Source organism: Chrysochloris asiatica, unplaced genomic scaffold, assembly GCF_000296735.1.
Source record: "Chrysochloris asiatica unplaced genomic scaffold, ChrAsi1.0 scaffold00015, whole genome shotgun sequence".
Taxonomy (NCBI): Eukaryota; Metazoa; Chordata; class Mammalia; order Afrosoricida; family Chrysochloridae; genus Chrysochloris; species Chrysochloris asiatica.
This window is the reverse complement of record NW_006408533.1, coordinates 4491244-4514027: the sequence shown is the minus strand read 5'-3', so window position 1 is coordinate 4514027 and position 22784 is coordinate 4491244. Positions and strand designations below refer to the sequence as shown.

General features: G+C 37.5%; 1 protein-coding gene across 1 annotated transcript in view; it reads right to left on the bottom strand.

Moving 5' to 3' along the window:
- TAF4B (TAF4b RNA polymerase II, TATA box binding protein (TBP)-associated factor, 105kDa) overlaps nt 1-22784 on the bottom strand; it is a 158398-nt gene that overhangs the window by 13921 nt on the left and 121693 nt on the right. Inside the window, exon 14 of the mRNA XM_006835034.1 lies at nt 6962-7066. Within this exon, the coding sequence (XP_006835097.1) occupies nt 6962-7066 (105 nt within the window). The remainder of the gene's footprint in view (nt 1-6961; nt 7067-22784) is intronic.

Below are 22784 nucleotides of genomic sequence, written 5' to 3'. Positions count from 1 at the left end.
GTCAACAGAGGTGGGCAGAGGTGTGTGGACATGCTTTGCCATGCAAGATCACAATGCCCTTGAATAGCAGTCCTCTGCATTTAAAATGAAGTTTAGGCTTCAACTCTTCAGTGAGCATCTCACTGTAATGAGCACTGTTGACTGCTGAACCTTTTTCTTGATACTGTTCTAATACTGGCCCTTGATAATTCCAGAAAACTATAAACATCGATTTTCCATTTGATAGTTGACTTTTAAACTTTTCCTTGGTTGGTGATTGAGGATGTTTCTATTACATTCTCTGCCATTTACTCTCAGGCTCATAGTGATGAATCTATGTCTCATCACTAGTAATGGGTTTTTAAAAGAAACTTTTATCTTCCTTCGAGTTATCAGTCCAAATTTTGTTTGCAGACGTCCAAATGCTTCTGTTTATGCTTTTCCATGAGTTGTTCAGGTACCCACCTTGCACAACCTTTTTGAAAACCAAGTCTGTCGAGGATTATTTCACAGGCAGAGCCATGGCTGATTTCCAAATGATGTGCTTCATGAGTCACTGCCATTTGTCTATTCAACAGAATCATCTCACATGCACACTCAATGTTGTCATCAGTCACGGACAGGCTTTTTAATATGACCGGAGTGTGGATAATCTTTGACTCACCCTTGTAAAATGCATTTTATTACTTTTACACTGCTTCAGCACTGATTGGAGGTTAAGTTTGATTTCAACCAAGTTCAGTTTATTTCTTAAAGACAGCTTTAATTCCTTTCAAGTTTTGTTTAAGTTGTAAACCAGGTGCCAAAAATGAATTCAGGTGACTCTTGGAACCTTGAGAAATCGTCAGCTTCAAACAGCTTAGACTGTAATGTCTTTTGTCCCTCAGAAAATCAGGTGTCTGACAGAAGGATCTGTCATCTTCAAGTTGATTCTAACTCATAATGGGCCTGTAGGGCAGAAAAGAAGTGCCCCACAGGGTTTAGGGAAACAGACTGGTCCGTTTTTCTCCAGCAGAGTGGCTGATGAGGCTGGACCGCTGACCTTTGGCAGCCAAGAGTTTAACCACTTGCCACGAGGTCTCCTTTTGTTGTTGTTGAGTGCTGGGGAGTTATAGAGACCCTGTATAAGATTTGTAGGAGTCCTGGTGTGGTGCTGTAGGATAAGCACTTGACAACAAGGTCTGTTTGAACTGCAAGATTGGTGGTTCAAACTCACCAACCACTCCTTGGAAACCCTATACAGGGTCACTATAACATCATGGCACCACACCAGGACTCCTCTTTTAGAACCACTTTATCTATATTTTATATGGCGCCCAGATACAGGGCCACGTAGACAGAGTCTTAAAACTCTTCTGCTTCCTTCATAGTAGCATCATGTATTTCTTAATTCTAATTTTCCATTGCTGTTTACCTACAACCTTCTGAAAAGGTTATCTATCTTATCCTTTCATCTTACCACCTTACCTCCCACCCCCAAATCAAACAAATTACAATAATGTTTAAATATCAGGTTAGAACTAGAAGAGAAGGTGAGATGCTACAATAGTAAAATCAATTCTAACAAGACCTTGGGGTTTATACAAACAATGTTCTAACAGAAGTGAAATGCAGGATTTCTCAAGAGTCAAAAAAAAGAGAAAACTCTTCTGTAAGCTACCACATGAAATATACCTGTCAGTGACTTTCAGATACTGTTCCAATGTGGTTATTTCTCAACTTCTTTCCCCTATATCGGTGATACTCTCTAAATGCGCCCTTCTGATCATGTCTATTACTAATCTTACAATGAAGCCATAGAACACAATGGTTAAGAATATGGATTTAACATACTGCAACAGAATTAGCTTATCTAACATTACTTGGGTTTTCTTACTAATATTTAGTGTTAAATTTTAAAGTAATTATCAGATTATTTGAAATTTAATGCCTCATTTTCAAGGCTCAAAAACTAAAATAAAAAAGAAACACTGTTCTCAATGGGTGACCTTCCTGTCTGAGTGCCAATGAACAAGCTGTGGGGGCTGCCTGAGCATTCAGACAATGAAGCAGCATGTCACAGGGTTCTCTCCAGCTTCCCATTTTAAAAATGCCTTAAAATTAAAATATTATGAATAAAAATCAACAAAATAAAGATGATGCTAACAGCCTCACCAATTCATTAAAGAAATGGGTATTTCTAATCCAGATTGGCATTATCTGTAATAACATTAACTATGATTAATTCAGTAAAAGTCTGACAACTACTCAACTTAAAAATCCAGAAAATATACATCTCAAGTTCTCAAAACTAAAGTAGCAAGTGTGGAATGACAATGCCATATATTTATATCCATGTTAGGAAAAAAACACTTAAAAATCTGATTATAATAAATCAGTATATTTAACATCTCTAAAATTTGTGACGAAGTTTAACAAGATAGAGACCCAAAGTTCTAAAGAGACTAATAGTTACTATTTTGAATTCACTGCTTAACCAACTGCAGTCAAATTAGATCAACGCACAGCAATCCTGAAGGCCAAAACAGAAATGCTCCATAGGTTTCCAAAACCTGCTGCAAACGTATTAAAGATACTTAAAAGTATTAAAGATCTCTTTATTGTATTAAAGAGCAAAGATAATCAATTTGAAGACTAAGATGCTCCTGACCCAAGCCATGGTATTTTTAATCGTCTCATATGCAGGTGAATCTTGGGCAGTGAATAATGAAGACTGTAGAAGAATTGATGCGTATTTTTGTTTGTTTTAGTTTTTAAGGCGCATTCCTTAAAAGAATTGATGCATTTGAGTTAGTTACGGTGTTAGAGACCTGAGAAGGACTGATGCAGATGAATTTCAGTGTTGGGGAAGAATATCAAAAGTACCATGGACTGCCAGAAGAACAAACAGATCTGTCTTGGAAGAAGTACAGCCAGAATGAAAGCTCCTTGGAAGCCAGGATTGTGAGACTTGGTCTCTCATACTTTGTACATGTTATCAGGAGAGACCAGTCCCTGGAGAAGGACATCATGCTTGGTAAAATGGAGGGAGGGTTGCTGAAAAACCAAAGACCCCTAATGAGGATTGACACAGTGGCGGCAGCAATGGGCTCATAATGTAACAAGTGTAAGGTTGGATCAGAACCAGGCAGTGTTGCCTTCTGTTGTGCATAATAGCTATGAATTGGAATCGACTCAATGGCACCTAACAATCCGTTTCTGAGACTGTATACCTTAAGGGACTAGATAGCCTCATCTTTCTTCTGCGGAATGGCTGGTGGGTTTGAACTATCAATCTAATGGCTAACAGCCCAATGCTTAACTCACTGTGCCACTGCTTGTAAAACAGTACTGAAAGCTAAAATAATGGCAATGATTATTACTACAATGACAATTTATTAAACACTTATTTGAGGTTGGAAATCATGCAAAAGAAGTAGGAAAAAAAAGTTTCTATAGGTCTAGTTTAACCATATAATAAGATATATGGTGTGGCACTGTAGGAAAAGCACTAGACTGAAAGGTCAGTTTTGAACCACAAGGTTCAAATTCACCAGATACTCCTCAGAAACCCTATACAAGGTCACTATGCATTGGAACTCACTCTATGACACCTAACAACAAGCAATAGTAATTAAGGGTTGGAACTGATACAGAAATAGATCAATACAACAGCCTGCTGTACTGTTCAATAAAGTCGCTGACAGTTAGCAACAATGGTTTATTTAAATTTACTTTTTAAAAATTAACATTTCCTCAGTTATATTTTAAGAGCTCAGCAGCCATTTGTGGCTACTGAGGACAATGCCGATCATTTTCATCATCACTGAAGTCTGTTAAACAATGCTGGTCCAGAGGGTACTCCAGTACATTTGGAAACTTTTATTCAACTCAGAATTGTGTGTGATAAAGGTGTTATTTGCCATTAATACAGAAAGAATTGGGGAGCAAATGGTGTTTAGACAATTTTCTTGGACAGAGGACTGAGGGAATAAAGCTAAATTCATTCCTGAAAAGAAATTCTTGGTGAATCAAAGATTTACACTTTAAGGGTAAAATATGAAAATATTAATTCAAAATTCAACTAAAAAAGGGCTGTCTAAATAGAACTTAAGTCCAGAAGATAGAAAGACTTGATTTTTATTTTGAGGAAAATAAAAAATAAACCCCAGACAAACAGAAATAAAAGAATAAGGGGCTTCATCTCCTTGGTGGTGGTGTGTGCCGTGGAGTCGGTTCCGACTTATAGTGACCCTGTACAGGGTTTCGGAGGCTGTAAATTTTTACAGGAGCAGAAAGCATCTTTCTTCTACGGAACAGCTGGTAGTTTTGAACTGCTGACTTTGCGGTTCGCAGTCCAATTCGTAACCACTATGCTACCAGAGCTCTTTTTCATTTCCTTAGTCAACTTAAATTTAGCAGGAAAAAGTTACATTGGAAGTGTCAATATGCACATGAAAAATTGCTTAACTTTGCTCATATAATTCATACACGCTATTTTAAAAACTGCATTTTCAACCATCAGGTGGTAAAGATCATATCCAGTGTTAAGGGAGACAGGCACTTTCATATAATACTGATGGATGTACAATCACTTATATACTACTGGTAGATGCATAATCTCATTCAACTTAAGAGGATAATTTAAAAATATTTATCAAAAAGCAAAAAGTAATATTTACGGATAAAATGTTATTGAGTCTAGGAGTAGCCTGAGGGGAAGAACACTTCCCTGGGAGAACAAGTAGACATATAAATGAAACAAGGTTAGGTGTAAATTATTAATACTGGCTGTAGATGGGTGGTGGGCACAATCAGGGTGCATTACATAATTCTTTCTTACTTTCCTTTATGCTTAAATATTTCCAGAAAGTTTTACTAATGTGCCTATCTTTTAACTCAAGAGTTCCATTTTGAGGAATTATGCATACATACAGTTACATGATACAATCACACAATAATTTAAGTATGAGGATGTTTTCAGGAGCAGTTAACAGGAAAACCCTGGAATGAAGCTAACTGTCCACTAGGGGACTAGTTGAGTAAATTATGTTTTATTAAAACACTATAATGTCACTTCTTTTAAAAGTATGAGATAAATCCGTAAGAGGTAGATTATGCAAAGGGAGAGATACCAAGGACAGAACAGTAAGTATAGTTTGACCACACTTAAAATAAGCGGATTTGTAAATGCACATTAGATATTATTTCTATATTCATAACAATTTTCTGGCAGGATCTTCAAAAACTTAAAATTGCTTTTATCTGGTTTGTAAGGAATTGGGCACTGGAAATTTGGGGGAAGGAAACATTTTTTAATGCATTTTTATTCTGTAAAGTTTGATATTTTTTAAAACATGTGACCATATTACACTCATTTCATTTATAATGAAACAGAACTAGATTTTTAAAAACCTTTCATCTGCTTGCCTCAAAGTATATTTATATTTTATAAGCTGGAAGGGATGAGAGTTGGTGCCTTCAATGCTGTACCCATTCCAAAACATTTACCAGACTTCTTAAGCCCTGTTGATAGATCTCAACCACTAACATTTAAGAAATGATTGCTCTGAAGAAGTAAAGATGATCTTTACAATAATCATGTCCTCAGTTCTGGGGGAGGTATACAAATAAATAAGACTATAACACCTGCTCAAGAAATTTGTAATCTAACAGAAGAAAAACTATTTATTATAGAAAAAATAAAAAATCAATTAATGTCATGCAAACACATTACATGATTAGAAACGAAGTCAGTATAGGAATAAATACAAGGGTAGATTATAAAAATATTGCTACTAGGGTTCCAGTTCATACATACATAGGTTTATTCCTCCAAACAAAAAGTGTTAAAACATGCATACAAGTTCTCTCAATAACACACTATCACACTGCTGCGTGCCGAAGAGTCAGTTCCGACTCATAGTGATTCCAATATAGGGCTTCCAAGAGTGGCTGGGCTGGTGAGTTTGAACAGCTGACCTTGTCGTTACCAGTCCAAGGCTTATCCTACAGTGTCATGCTACGGCTCATTAGACTGATTAGAGTTTCTTCTTTTTAAAAAAAAATTTTTTTAAATCAGAACAGTAGCTTCCAAGAGGATCTGCTGGGTAAGCTAAATTTAAGGCAGAGAAGTCACCTCAGTGACTGTTTTTTGAGATCCCAAAAGAATAATCTTGATAGATTTTCTTGAAGTACATAGGGCCATTACAGGGGCTTTCTGGAAAGAAGGCTTAAGAAAACTGAAAACTGCATTGGTAGCCCTGAAGAATTCCCCCCACCCCCATCATTCCAATGCACCTACCTAATTCTTTGAGGGTAGTAAGGGCTGTCCTACAAGACTTTCACTGGGAAACCTTGTTCCCATGTGTCCTACAGCACTGATCTTGCCCCTTCAGTTTTTTGTCCCCCAAACCCAAACACTGAAAAGGAATACGATATGAGGCCCACAGGGATGTCAAATTGATGTTTTAACATGGCAAAAATTGAAGAACACAGAATTTTTCAGAAAAGGGTTAGAGAGATGGAAACGCCTTCACAAGTATACAGACCCAGATGGAGGAGATTCGAGAACTAATAATACCTTTACACTTTATTATTTGTGTTTACTAAAGCCTTCCATGATTTTGTAGCAATACTTTCTGACTTACCCTAGTAGTCAGCATTCACAGACAAAATAAAACAAATGATTCAATGTTAATAGATAAGCAAAATTTGAAAAGATCACTAGAAAGAATGCACAGAAAATAAAAACTGGGATTAGAAATCAGGACAGGAAGAAGTGTGAATAAGTAACAAGTTAGAAATAAATTGAAGGTAACAGACTTCTTGGGAAAAAAAAAAAAGCATAAGTCAAAATTTCATAATATAGGTAAATAAGCTTCTTAAGAAAGAGGAGTTTGCTAGCAATGTGGTACAAGACAGGCTATATTATTCCATGCCTTTGCTTCATATTTAGCTTACTTTCTTGACGTGAAAAATAAAATAAACATTATTTCAGTACCTCACTTCCAGATTCTAGTGGTCTCTTTTTCCTTGGTCCAATAGCTGCAAGAGCTGTGAGATTGGCATCTCTGTGCTGTATCTGTGCAAGTTCCAACTGTTGTAACTGGAAGAAGGAAACAAAGAAAAATCATTGTTTATACAGTCATGCTCAGAGGGATAAAGAAACTGATCACTACACTCATTTCTATATTTTCCCCCAAATAGGGTAACAGTGTAAAATAAATATTAGATTCTTCTAACCAATGGCACATTCCCAGATTCCCTTATTCCAACAACCTCTTTAGTCCTAAATGTCTTAACTATGTAGGCAGAACTTCAAGGAAGGGGCAAGTATAGGTAGGATAGAAGAAAAGGCATGCAAAGAATAATCTGTCTGGTTAAACACAGGTAAGAAATACCTTTAGAATAAATTGAACAACAAGTTGGAGAAGAAAAGATCAAACTTTTCAGATTAAAATAAAATTACTATAAAAAATCATTTTTTGGCACAGTATAGTAAAAAAATCTAAAATTTCTTTAATTTATAAAAATTAACTTTTATGTCTCATAACTACATTCAAAGATATGTATTACTGATATAAAGACACATGTGAATCACCCACAGACTTCATGCTCTTCTTACTTGGGAGGCAGTGAGGCTTCAAGCAGTTAGGAAACATCATAAAAATCATTGTCATTCATGCAGTTAATGGTAGAAACAGAACTCAGACTAAATGTTTTTAACTTTTTTCAACACATCAGACTTTCTCATTTTTCAAATAATTACATTTTGTAACAGCAAAAATGTAATTTAGTACTATTTTGTTTTACATCTTTCAAGACACTAACTCACAATGCCAAAAAATCTACAAGGTATAATCTTTTAGTTAATAACCAAGTACATGTGTAAAACTATCCAGGAGTATCATAAAAGACCCCCTATTAAAAAGCAGATGGATAAGACAGCAAATGTGAAAAACAAATGTATGATGGTAGCATCATTTCATCAAGGCACATGTCAAGTGGTAGTCTTTAAATAAATTAAAAACAAGTAAATAAATAAAAGGTGAAAAAATAAAAACAAAACACCAAAATGGTCTTTAGCTTTTCCTGAAAAGAAAGAAGGTTTGTTTTCCATCAAAATCTTAATGCCATTGCAAAAGAGGAAAATGTGGGGCTGGTGCAAGTGAAATGTTCAAACAATACCAGACTTGAAGGTAGTTAACTAAAAGCAACCCATCGGGCTACAAGGAGAATAGATGAGACTATTCTCTCACAAGATCACTAAGCAAAATTTTAACGTTTGAACAGAATGATAAAAGGAAATTTTTGTGGTGTAATATTCTCAGACATATAAAGCAAAGAAATTCAACTTTAAGATCACGTCAGGTTTTTTTTTTTTTTTTTTTTTAGTATTAAAGGAAAGATAAAAGAATAAGTCAAAAGTAATAGAATCTTTAATAAAGTAGAAAGTAGCTAAAAAAAATAAAGCAAGCTAAGAATCATTTTCCATTTGCTCTATAAATTAGAAGGTAAGTATTCTTTAAACTGTATTTACTTATAAATTGCTAAAAAAAAAAGTTCAGAAATTACAAAATATCTTCTGTTGTTGTTGGTCTCTTAAATAATAAACACTGATCACTACAAGAACAAACAAGTGGCTCGCCCAGGAGCCATCAAGGCAAGTGGTCGGGTCTCCCTCAAGGCAAATCTCCTAAGACTAAGGCTCAATGGGAATGCATGCTCTGATTGGTGACCACCTTCATCAGGGATATGGGGAAGTGAGGGAAAAACAGCAATGAAGCTGCGAGCTAAGCCCTACAATGGTCAATAGACTCGTGTGAACCCGGATGGAGACCTGGTTGGCCAGCAGTGTGCCAAGTCCAGGGGACTTTTGGACCCAGAGTCAGCGACATAGCCACAGAGGACTAGAGTGGAGAGTGAAGCGTCCAGCTGATAAGAGAGGGCACATGCATAAGTACACCCACACTTGCAGATAATACCCACTTGACCTGGCTTCAATGGCTGGATGATCAGAGCTCAAACAGAAGAAGAAAGAAGAGGGAAAAAAGTAGAATCTGATACAATTTGATGAACTTGACACACACCTATGGAAGCAAAAGCTCAAAAGAGTGAACAACTCTTCACAGCAAGGATCATTCCCAACTCCTCCGCACACGGAGAGGACAGGGATGGGCAAACTACCCAGAATGGGTGGGGGTGGGGAGGTACAGAGGCAAGAAGTGACTGGCTTACAAGCTTTCAAGAGGGAATCTAGATCCATAGGGCATGGAAAGCAAGGTAGAATCTCCACTGAGTAGTATCTATTCTGCCTAGTCAGGGCTGATGAAAGGAGATGCGGATAGGTTTCTTGTGATACAACAGTGAATAATTGTTATCAGGACTGATTGTGAGGGCTGGAAATGTAAAGGTAGACGTTTTAGGGCAAAGGGTGGGGAGTGATTAACTTTGCAGTCTAGGAGCGGACGTCCCTGGGACCATCAAAGGAGAAGAGCAGAGAAGAGAACCCTACCCAAAGAAGCAGTGATGTCAGGGATGGTGGCGGATACGATGATGTGGGGAGATGGAGCAGTTGAGGACTTTGGACCCGGAGAGAGAAAGGGGTGGTATGCAGATGACTACAGGGCAGGCTTGCGGGGTATACCCTTTGGTTAATGGATGATGCATGGGAGGGACTGTAAGCATGGCAAGAAAACGATATACGACGGGATCAATGTGAAGCTGATGTCCTCCCATGTCAGCTATCACATAATTCAAAATAAAGCATTAATAATAATAATAATAAACACATATTTACAGAGTCTGATGTTGCCACATCCAGAACTTACAGGTGACACAATGATTTTAGTTAATCTACCCTACATCACAAATCAAACACAGGTCCTTACTAGTTGGGGGGGTGGGGTGGTTGCATCAATAAGATAAGTCACACCAAAGGAAAGGTTTTAAAATTGATCTGTCTTCATAATTCCTCTACCTATATAAACAGGAGTCCTGGTGTGGTGTTGTGAGTTAATGCACTGGACTGCAAAGTCAGTTTGAACCACAAGGTCGGTGGTTCAGGCTCACCAGCTGTTCCTTGGAAACCCTATACAGGGTCGCTATGGATCAGAATGGACTCAACAACACTTAACAACAACAACATATATACTAAAATGCTTTCTCCCACTCAAAAACTATACTTTGTTACTGAAATCTCATATATAATATTTTAGAAAACTCTTAACCAAAATGGTAACTGGCTATAGTTTTGGTTGGAGCTGGATTTACAACAATGTTTCTCAAAAACAATATACCCTGGCCAGTACAATAGAGAAAAATCAATCACCTTTCATAGGAATAAGAGGAATGTCTGGGAATTAATATGGCTTTGGCATCAGATGCTGGAGACAGGCAACCTTAGTTCAGTAAAGTAAGTTAAGAGGCTTGCCTATGGAAAAAGGATTTTATTTGTCCCATTATTTTGAACTATCAATTCCTTGGATTCCTGGAATCAAAATACAGCATTCTTAAGGTTGAATTCAGTATTTCAAGCTTAATTCTGTATTTATAAATGACCATAGAGCAAAACTGACTTTTTTCAAACAAGTCTATGAATCTTAATACATTTATGAATTTGTAGCACTGTAGGATAAGCATTGGACTTGCTAACCAACCACAAGCTCTGCAATTCAAACTCACTAGCTGCTCTTAAAAACCCTATACAAGGTTGCTATGAGCCAGAACTGACTCAATGGCACACAACAACAGAATCACTAGTCAGTTCTATTACTCCCAGGAAGTCCACTTGTGCTATTCATTTACAGTCAAGTTCTCCACTACCTAAAGACTAGAGAATTTTCTCCATCACTATAATTGTCTTTAGAGAAAACCAAAACCAAACTCAGTGGTGTAGAGTTGATTCCAACCCATATCAACCTTCTAGGGCACACCCTATAGGACAAGTCCTGCAAGGTGTCCAAGACTATAATCTTTACAGAAGCTGGCTACATCTTTTCCCCATGGAGAAACTGGTGGGTTCAAACTGCCGACCATTTGGTTAGCAGCTGAGCACTTAACCATTGTACCATTAGAGCTCCTTATTGTTTTCTAGAGAGCAGCATATAAATTAGGCCATGCAGTGTGTAACATCTGGAGACCATTTTCTTTCACTCAGAATATTCCAAATGAAATTCAACCAAGTTGTATGTATAAGCAGTTCATTCCTTGTTCTGCTGAGTAATACTTCACTGTATGGATGCACAACCGTTTGTTCATTTATTACAGGGGTTTGAGGCTGTTTCCAATTTTGGGCAATTAGGAATAGAATTGCTTTAATAGAACATTTGTGTATAGGTTTTGGGGGGAAATTGCATTCTCTTTTCTTTAGAATAAATACCCAAGAACAGCAGGATTGCTGGGTCACAAGGAAACTGCTAAACTGTCTTCCAAGGGGCCTTTTTCATTCTCATCAACAATGTATGAGGGTTCCTTTGCTCTCCATGTTTACCAGCCATTTACAATTTCATTATGTTTTATTTGAGACATTTTTAGTAGATATATAGGTGTTTCTCATTGTGGTTTTAATTTCCATAGCTACAGATGTTGAATAGTTTTTCATATGCTTACCTGCCATAACTGTATCATCATTAGTGAAGTATCTAAGTTTGTTGTTCACTTTTTCATTTGAGTTTTCTTTCTGTTAAGTTTTGAGAGTTCTTTTTATATTCTACATGTTGTTGTTGTTGTACCACTGAGTCAGCACTGACTCATAGCAACCCTATGCACATTTAGTTTCTAAGGACCCTTCTGGCAGTACTTCTTCCAACACAGAATGGTTTGATCTTTTGGTAGTCCATGGTACTTTTAATATTCTCCTCCAACATCATAACTCAAATGTATCAATTCTTCTATGGATTTCTTTATTCACTGATCCAACTTTCACATGCACATGAAGTTACTGAAAATACCATGGCTTGGATCAGACACACCTTAGTCCTCAAACTGGTACTCTTCAACACTTAAAAGACGTCTTGTGCCATAGATTTGCCTAATAACGCAATACATCCTTTGATTTCTCAACTGCTGCTTCCATGAATGTTGATGGTTGATCTGAGCAAAATGTAATCTCTGATAATCTCAATCTTTTCTCCATTTATATGGATGTTGTTTATTGGTGAGAATTTTTGTTTTCTTTACACTGAGATGTAACCCATACTGAAGGCTGCAGTCTATAATCTTTGTATTTAAAGTCCTCTTCACTTTCAGCAAGCAAGGTTTATCATCTGCATATCATAGGTTGTTAGTAAGTCTTCTTCCAATTCTGTTGTCATGGTTTTCTTCATATAATCCAGCTTCTTGGATTATTTGCTCAACATATAGATTGAATAAGTATAGTGAAAGAATACAACCCTGTCGCACACCTTTCCTAATTTTAAACCATTTGGTGTACCCTTATTCTTTCTGTTCAAACAACTGCTTCTTGGTTCCCCATGAGCACAATTAAGTGTTCTAGAATACTCATTCTCCACAATGTTGTCCATAGCTTGTCATGATCCACACAATTGAAAACCTTTGTGTAGTCAATAAAACATAGGCAAACATCTTTCTGGTATTGTCTGCTCTCAGCCAAGAATCCATATGACTTCAACAATGATATACCTCGTTCCACAGTCTCTTCTGAATCCAGCTTGAAACTCTGGAAGTTCTCTGTCAATGTATGGTTACAGCCATTTTTGGATTACCTTTAGTAAAACTTTACTCTTATGGGATATTAAAGATATTGTCCAATGATTTCCACATTCCGCTGGGTCACTTCTCTTTGGAATGGGCACAAACATGGATCTCTTCCAATCAGTTGGCCAGATAGTTTTCTTCCAAATTTCTTGGCAATGATGAGTGAGCATCTCCTGCACCGCCTCACTTTCTTGAAAGATTTCAAGTTGTATTCCATCAATTCCTGGTGCCTTGTTCTTTGCCAATTCCTTCAATGTACCTTGGCCTTCCTACTTCAGTATCATTGGCTCTTGATCATATGCTACCTCTTGAAATGGTTGAACATCAACCATTTCCTTTTGGTACAGTGACTCTGTGGATTCCTTCCATCTTCTTTTGATGCTTTCTGCATCATTCAATAATTTTCCCAAAGAATCCTTCAATAACGAAAGTCGAGGCTTGAATTTTTTCTTCACTTTCCCCAGCCTAAGAAATGCTGAGTGTGTTCTTCCTTTTTGAGTTTCTGACTCCAGCAGATCTTCGGATATTTTGTTGTAATACTTGGCTTTATCTTCCCGTGCTGATCTTTGAAATTTTCTGTTCAGCTCTTGGACCTCCTCATTTCTTCCATTTGCTTTAGCATCTCTACATTGGAGAGCAAATTTCAGTGTCTCTTCTGACATCCATTTTTATCTTTTCCTTATTCTTGTATTCTTAATGACTTTTTGTTTTCTTCATGTATGATGGTCTTGATGTCATCCCACAACTCTTCTGGCCTTCGGTCTTCAGTGTTTAATGTATCAAATCTGTTCTTCAGATGATCTCTAGATTCAGGTGGCATATATTCAAGGTCATATTTTAGCTCTCATGGACTTGTTTTCATGTTCTTCAGCTTCAGTTTGAATTTGCATATGAGTAATTGATGGTCTGTTCCACAATCTGCCCCTGGCCTTGTTTTGACTGATTATGTGAACTTTTCCAATCGTCTCTTTCTGCAGATGTAGTCAATTTGATTTCTATGTATTCCGTCTGGTGAGGTCCATGTGTCTTATGCTGTGTCTTAGTCGTCTCTTATGCTGTCTAAAGAAAGTATTTGAAATGAACAAATCATTGATTTTTGCAAAATTTTATCATGCAATCTACAGCATCATTTCTATCACTATGGCCGTATTTTCCAACTACTGATCCTTCCTCTTTGCTCCCAACCTTTGCATTCCAATCACCAGTAATGAGCAATACATATTGACTGCATGTTTGATCAATTTCAGATTGAAGAAGTTGGTAGAATTCTTCTATTTCATCCTCACTGCCTTAGAGGTTGGTGCATATTTTGAACTAACAGTGATATTAACTGTTCTTCCCTGTTGGTACATGGATATTATCCTATCACAGACAGCATTGTACCTCATGACTTTTTGACAATGAATACAACACCATTCCTCTTCAATTTGTCATTCCTGGCATAGCAAACCATGTGGTTGTCAGATTCAAAATGGCCAATACCAGTCCATTTCAGCTCACTAATGCCTAAAATATCGACATTTTTGCATTCCATTTCATTTTTGACAACTTCTAATTTTCCTAGATTCATACTTCCTACATTCCATGTACCGATTATTAATGAATGTTTACTGCTGTTTCTCTTAATTTTGAATTGTGCCCCATCAGCAAATGAAGGTCCCGTCCATTCGCGTTATCACAGTCAAACTCTACTTTGAGACGGCAGATCTTACCCAGTCACATTTTAAGTGCCTTCCAACCCAAGGGGCTCATTTTCTGGTACTGTATCTGACAGAGTTTCTCTACTATTCATAAGGTTTTCAGTGACTATAGAGTCGGAAGTAGTTCGTCATTCCTTCTTTCTAAGTCTGTCTTCATCTGGAAACTCATCTGAAACCTGTCCACCATGGGTGACCCTTCTAATATTTAAAATACCAATAGCATAACTTCCAGAATCATATCAACTCATAAGCCACCACAATATGACAAACTGACAGATGAGTGGTGGGATTTGGTATAGTAGGTCCTTTTATTATCCATATAGTTTCTACCATCAGTTTTTCCATAGTTACAAATAATAATAATAATAATAATAAAAGGAATTATGTTAGATCTATAGAACAATTTGGGGAGAAATTAACTTTTTATTATTTTGAATCCTGGAATCTATGATCATGGTATGTCTCTCCATCTATTTAAGTCTTCTTTTGTCTTTAACCAGCATTTCATGGTTTACAGGATACAAATATCTGTACATACCAGCCTTATAATAATTTCATTTTAACCCAAGTCATGGTATTTCCAATCACTCATGTCCAGCGTGTGAACATCTATGGAGAAGAACAAATCCATACAGCCAGAATGCTCCTTACAAGTGAGGATGGTGAGTCTTCATCTTACTAACTTTGTACAAGATATCAGGAGGGGGCTATGTTTGAAAAAGCAGAGAGAGGGTCAATAAAGAAATAATAAAGTCCTCAATGATTTGACTGACTGAAACAATGGGCTCAAACATAGCAACAATTGTGAGGACAGTGTCAGACCTGGTAGTGTTTTGTTCTGTGTGCATAGAGCCACTATGAGTCAGAACTGATTCAATGGCACTTAACATTTCATTTTGAAGAGTTATCACAATTTTTTTTAAAAATAGCAATTTCAAATTATACCATAAGGAGCCCTGATGGCTTAGTGAGTTACGCATTGGGCTGCTAACCGCAAGGTCAGTAGTTCAAATCCACCAGTCACTCCTCAGAAAAAAGAGGCAGCTTTCTGTTCCATAAAGATTTAGAGCCTCGGAAACTCTGTACAGGGTTGTTATGAGTCAGAACCAGCTTGATGTCACACAGCCAGTCAACCAGTACCTTAATGGTATTAACAAATATGACTGTGCATTGGTCTGGTATCTTGCTACCTCATTACACTTACTTATCAGTCTTTAAGTGCCATCAAGTCAGTTCCAACTCATAGTGACCCTGTATAGGTTTCCCAAGGAGTGGCAGGTGGATTTGAACTCCCAGCCTTGTAGTTAGCAGTCCTGTGCTTATTCTATAGTACCTCCCCAGGACTTCTACTGACTCCTTACGTAGGACATTTTTTATTTTTTATGAAGAACTTGCTGGTTTTGGAGAAGTAGACTGCCACATCTCAGAGACACTTCTGGGTGGACTCTAACCTTTCCACTAGCAGGTAAGTGTACTAACTATTAATACAATCTGTTGTTAGGTGCTGTTGAGTCGGTCACACCATAGTGACCCTATGCAAAACAAAAACATTTCCCAGTCCAGTGTCATCCTCATCATTGTTAACATTTGGACCCATTGTTGTTGCCACTTTGCCAATCCATCTCGTTGGGAGTCTCCCTCTTTTTCACTAATCCTCCACTTTACCAAGCATGACGTCTGTCTCCTGGTAACATAGTAAAAGAGACTGAAGTCTCACCATCCTGGCTTCTACCTAAGAAGCATTCTGGCCACACTTCCTGCAAGCCATATTTGTTTGTTCTTTTGGAAGCCTATGGTATTTGTAATATTAACACTATCTAGGAACTCTGTATATGCAAATAGGGGCATCTTTCTTTCTCTCCAATCTATATGCCTTTCCTTTTTCTTGCCTCACTATACTGGCTACAACTTACAGTCCCATGACAAGTAATAGTGAGAGCAGGCATTCTTGCCGTTTCCCTGCCTTTGGAGTAAAGCATTTAGTCTTCTACCATTAAAAATGACACTGTTCAGCTGATAAAAAGAGAGGGCGTATGTACAAGAACACCCACACTTGCAGATAATACCCACTTGACCTGGTTTCAATGACTGGATGATCAGAGCTCAATCAGAAGAAGAAAGAAGAGGAAAAAAAGAGTACTCTGATGCAATTTGATGAACTTGATCTACACCTATGGAAGCAGTAGGTCAAAAGAGGGAACAAATCCTTACAGCAAGAATCATTCCCACCCCTTCCACACAGAGTAGACAGGGATGGGCAACTTGGACATTGGCTACCCAAAATGGGCGGGGGTGGGGGGGTGGGGGGAAGGCTACAAAGGCAAGAAGTGACTGGCTTACAAGCTTTCAAGAAGAAACCTAGAGACAGGGGGCCTGGAGGAAGGCAGAATCTCCAGTGAGTACTAGCCTAGGCAGAGTTGATGAAATGAAATGCGGATGGGTCTCTTGTGATACAATAGTGAATAATTGTTATCAGGACTGATTGTGAAGGTTGGAAATGTAAAGGAAACCTTTTATAGCAAGGAAGGAAGTGATTAACTTCTCAGTCTAGGAGCAGAGGTCCCTAGGACCATCAATGGAGAACAGCCGAGAGCAGGACCCTATCCAGAAAAACAGTGATGTCTGAGGTGGAGGCAGAGACAATGACATAGAGAGATGGAGCAGCTGGGGGCTTTAGATCCAGAGAGGGAGAGTGACTGTGTGCTGAAGACTGGGGGTGGGGTAGGAATAGTGTAGGGGGCAGGCTTGCAGGTTATACCCTTTGGTTGGCTGATGATGCATGGAGGGGACTGTAACCATGGCAATGATATGATGTACGTACGACAGAATGAATGTAAAACTAATGGTCTCCCATGTAAACTATCATATAATTCACAATAAAACACTTAAAAAAAAAAAAAAAGTGATACTGTTGCTTGTTGGTAAGTCCATCGAGTCAGTTCTGACTCATAGTGATTCTGCATAGGGTTTCCAATGCTTACAAATTTTTTTTTGCAGAATCAGAAAATTTCATCTTTCTCCCACAGAGTGGCTGGTTGGCTTGAACTGCAACCTTGTGGTTTGCAGTCATGCTTTTCCTATGGAGTCACTGTGCTTAACAGAATGGTATTAGAAGAAAGTTATTTTTTCAGCTTTTCTTTATCAGATTGAAGAAGCTCCTTTTATTCCAAGATTGCAAATATTTTTTTTTTATCATCAATGATTGAATTTTCTCAAATACTTTTGGTGCATCAATTGTTAATAAATGCTGCAGAAGGTTTTTGAGGAGCAGCTGGTGGGTTTGAACCACTAACCTTGTGGTTAACAGTTCAGTACTTATCCTATAGCACTACACGAGGATTACTCAATTAATGCTATCATGTGTTTATTCCTTTTTACACTACTAAACTGGTAACCTGTACTGACTTATTTTCAAGTATTAAACCAGATTTGCATTCCCAAGGTAAAGTCTACTTGTCTATGGTGTATTCTTTTTATATTTTTGTTGACTTATTTTTATATCTACATTCATGAGGGATACTAGTATATATTTTCTTATTTTTATAATGTCTTTCTGGTTTTTGGTATACTCATGAACCTCATAAATTAAATTAGAAAAGTTTCTATATCTTCTATTTTCTAGAAGAGACTATAGAAGTGGTGCTAATTATTTTGTGTTTGGTAAAATTTAAGAAATAAAAGCTTCTGTGCCTTGCAATTTCTTTATTGGACAATTTCTTTATTGACTTAGATGTCAAATTGAATTTAATTAGTATTTACAGAACTACTAAGATTATTTCATTTGGGGAAGTTTTAATATCTTGTGCTTTTCAAGAAATTGGTTATTTCATTAAAGTTGTCCCACAATGTGTGCAGAATTGTTCTATCCCTGTTACAGCCAGTCAGCAGTGATAGCCCATCTTTTATTCCTGATGTGGATATGAATGGTGTTGAGTTGCTTCCGACTCATAGTAACTCTTACATGGTTTTTCTGAGGAGCAGTTGGTGGGTCTGAACTGCTGACCTTGTGGTTGGCAGTCCAGTGCTTATCTTATTGTGTCACACTAGGATTCCTTTGGAAACATAGTAAGATATAAAGCAATCAGTAATCTGAGAGACCAGGAAGAAAAGAGAGAGAAAGAGAAAAGAAAAAAGCTGAGAGCTGAGTTAATATATCTCAAGTTTCTGTGTGCCACTCAACAATAACTATATTGTTGTTGTTAAGTGCCATCAAGTCAATTCCAACCCATAGTGACCCTGTATAGCGTTTCCAAGGAGCAGCTGGTGAGCTTGAACCACCGACCTTGCAGTTCAAAGGACTTTGCAGTCTGATGCATTTGCCCACAGCACTACACTAAGACTCCAGAAATACATATTAGAAGCAATAAAATAGCAAATGCCACCAAGTAGGACTGCTTGAAAGAGTCTAAGTAAAAGAAAAACACAGTGCACTGCAAAAGGCTTTTTGTAGCCAGCATATAAGGATTTAAGTATACCAAGAAATTAGGATAATGTCCTGCAGAGTGAACAATAAAACTCCTAATAACAGGCACTTAAAAATAGAAAAAATTTTAATTGAATTTTAGAAATAGTTTGGGAAAAAAATCATTGACCAGACGCTAACATTCTCAGCAAAGTTTTTAATCACTTCTTAACTACTGCTAAACTGTCAAGTTTACTAGAAAAAGCAAGTTTAAATCCTGTGCCCTACCCAAGCTACAAAACAAAACAAATACATGTACACACAACAAACTATTAACAGATCATTCTTAAAGCAAAGGAAGCTAAAAAAAAAAAAAAAGTAAATTACAAAAAAAAAGATCACCACTCCACCCTCACCTAAAATTCAGGATATTGTTATCAAGAGCTATTAAGTGAGTTATGACCCATAGAGACCCTGTGTATAACAGACTGCAACACTGCTCAATCCTGCCCTATCCCTATTACATGTTACCTATCTCCCAGCTGTCTCTGCCACTCCCAAGTCTCATCTTCCTTTAGAAAGGAAAAATAAATAATATATTCATGGCAGACTGAACCTAAAATCCCGATGGCACTGGTCTTAAATATTTCCTGATGGCATTGATCTTAAATGTTTCTAAATTAAATGTTTTTGAATTTCTGGATTTTCTTCTAATTCCCAACTTCCCCTAAATTATCACAGCTTTGCAACATAAGCAGAGCAGGTATTATTTACCATATTCATTTTAAAACAAAGAAATTGGGGTAAGTTAAGCAAAATAAAGTAAATTTACAAAGTGAGATGTAAGTAGTAGACCCAAACCTTTTATTATCTCTTTAAATGCTGCTTCTTTTATAATATGTAACTCGACTAAGAAGGTAGTATCCTTGAGACACACCTTCTTACAAAATTAGGGATTCATGCAATCTTCTAATCAAGCTTTAAATAAACTATTCTCTTTTCTATGCAAGGGACATCAAATCAAAGTAGAGCCAATAATGGCGTCATGAAAATATTCATGAAGAAACCTAGTACAGCTTCCCTAGTTCCTTGAGAAAACCCACTGTGTAGCAACATTACCTGGGAAGTTGATGGAAATGCAAATTCTTAGGCCCCAATCCAGACTTTCAATATCGTAAACCCTAAGGCTGGGGCACAGCAGTCTATATTTTAATACACATGTCAAATAATTCTCATGCAGACTAAAGTTTGAGAAATATTTTCCTAGACAAGTAATGTTTTTGAACATTTGCATCTTTGTTTCTCTACTATGGATAGTAGAGTAGCCCTTTGTAATGCGGTCATTTAAAAAATGTCTTCTCTATTCTGAACTGACATCATTTCAAGAATGTACTTCTAATGCCAAATTGCATTTTGCCCTGCCCAGTATTTCATGAGTTTGGCCCACTCAGAACTAGCATACAGTTTAAATGCAAATCACTTTAATTTAAGGAGTCCAGGTGACACAGCGATTAAAGTGGTCCCCACCACTCCTCTGCCCACTCCTTCAATCTCTCTATTTCAAGACACTGACTTAAGATATACCTCATTAGTACCCTACCCAATTAACATAACGAAGAGGTTAGGAGTTACAACACATTTTGGGGGGGGGGGGCATAATTCAATCCACGAAGTCCTGGTATACCACTGTAGGATAAGCACTGGATTACAAGGTCAGTTTGAACCATAAGGCTGGTGGTACAAACTCACCAGGTGCTCCTCAGAAATCCTATACAGGGTCGTTATGGGTCGGAACAGATTCCACAGCACTTAACAACAACAGTTCAACCCATGTCATGTATGCATATATGTATTAAAATATATGGTCTGGCATGGAACTCACCATCATGACCCCATTTTCAGCCAAGCAGTAGATAGACATATAGTAGGAACAACAACATTAGTGAGGTATGTTTATCATGGAATACTTAATCATTCAAGATCAAAAGGGCAACATTTACCTAAGGACAAAGCTGAAAAAGTATGGGAAGGAAGGTGTAATGTTAACAGAAGCCACAAGGAGGAAGTAGGATAACTATTGTTGCATGGAGGAGACTGCAATCATAGAGATGAAATAAAGTAACAAAGTGATTTGTTGAATGTAAAAGTGATTATCATCTGTAAACCTTCACTTAATTCACAAGTAAAATGTTTAATTACATATATAGGTATACATATCTGTAAGTTCACTTCTAATGTTTTCAGCCCCCCAAAGCAAATATATATCAGATTTAAATGAAGATATTGATAATAAAAGACAGTAATAATAAAACTATGAAAGAAAGTATTCAACATGTCAGAATGACCTTGTAATGGAGTTGTTAGATAGAAACCCTATTTTAAGTGGGGGACTATTTGTATTTAAAATTGTATGTCCTATATTTTCACTAAGCAAACAAAAAAAGTTCCTAATTTATTATGGATTGTAATCATTTAATATTTATTCTTTTGCCCAATTCCTACAGAGTGCACCCCAAAGCTAATGTGTCAGCAGGTATAGCTCTTGCATTCTGTATATAATTTCTTTGTTCATCCTGGATAGTCCTGGTGTGCTGCTGTAGGATAAACACTGGACTGCTAACCACAGGTTGGTGGTTCAAACCCACCAGAACCTCCTTGGAAGCCCTATACAGACAGGGTGCCTAAGATTCAGAAACGATTCAACAGCATTTACCAATAACAATTTTAAGGATAAGAGTTCTAATGCACCTCTGTAGAATAAGCACAGACCTGCTAACTACAAGGAACACAGTTCAAACCCACTAGCCCCTTCTTGGAAATACTATACATGGGTTGCTAGTAGCTGGAACTACCCCCTGGCAGTTAACAACAACATTGTGAGGATACAGAGTCCTGGTACCATAGTGGGTTACGTGTTGGGCTGATAACTGTAAGGTCAACAGTTCGAATCTACCAATCACTCCACAGGAGAAAGAGGAGGCTTTCTGCTCCTGTGTAGATTTATAGCCTTGGAAATGCTATACAGGGTTGTGATAAGTCAGAACTGACTTCACAACACAACCACCACCACCATCACTGTTAGGATGTGGATACTGTTTGGTTTTATTGTGTATAGTGCTGCTACGGAGTCGGAAGAGACTCCGCAGAACCTAACAACAACAACATTCTCTGATGACAATATAACTGCTAAAAAGAAAGTAAATGAAGTCTTTTTCTCACTGTGCACAGATGCATTGAACTTACATTTCCCAAAGGAGAGAGGAAACAATCAAAAAGAAATAAGGGTCACAGTACATAGAATAAATGTTTAAGGAATCAGGATGTTTGAACTCCAAGGTCAAATGGCTTGCTGTGTTGAATTCTGCATGATGTGGTAACAAAGGAAAACATTGAGTGCTAGATGTTAATCTGGAGCATACAGCACATATCTCAGACAAGTCTGCAGTTGAATTTAGCAAAGATAGGCCTGCTTGTTTGAAGTTAGATTATGGTGATTAGTAAACGTATTTAAAACTCTCACAAATAGAGGGTGAAATATGTCAGTGCTTAATTACAGAAAAAGTATCTAGGTGGAAAACTAAGAATTTCAAAGTGTTGGGATGAGAAATATAAAGTTGTAATAGAGAAAGAATCCATACAACATTTCCTAACTGACTTCGGGGAAGTGGGACAAAAAGCACAGAAAAGACAAAAGTCTGGAAGTTTCATATGAAATGCCTACTATCATGGAGCTATCCAGAGACAAGCGGAAAGGTTTCGAACAGATAGTTAGCCTATCAGGTCAATCAGAACAGTATGCAGCAGGGTGACTATGACTGTTGTTGTTAGGTGACATCGAGTCGGTACCAACCCATAGCGACCTTATGCACAGCAGAACTAAACACTACCCGATCCTGGGCCAACCTCACTACTGTGCCATGCTTGAGTCCATCGATGCTGCCACTTGGCCAATTCATCTCGTTGGGGGTTTTCCTCTGACCCTCCATCTTACCAAACATGATATC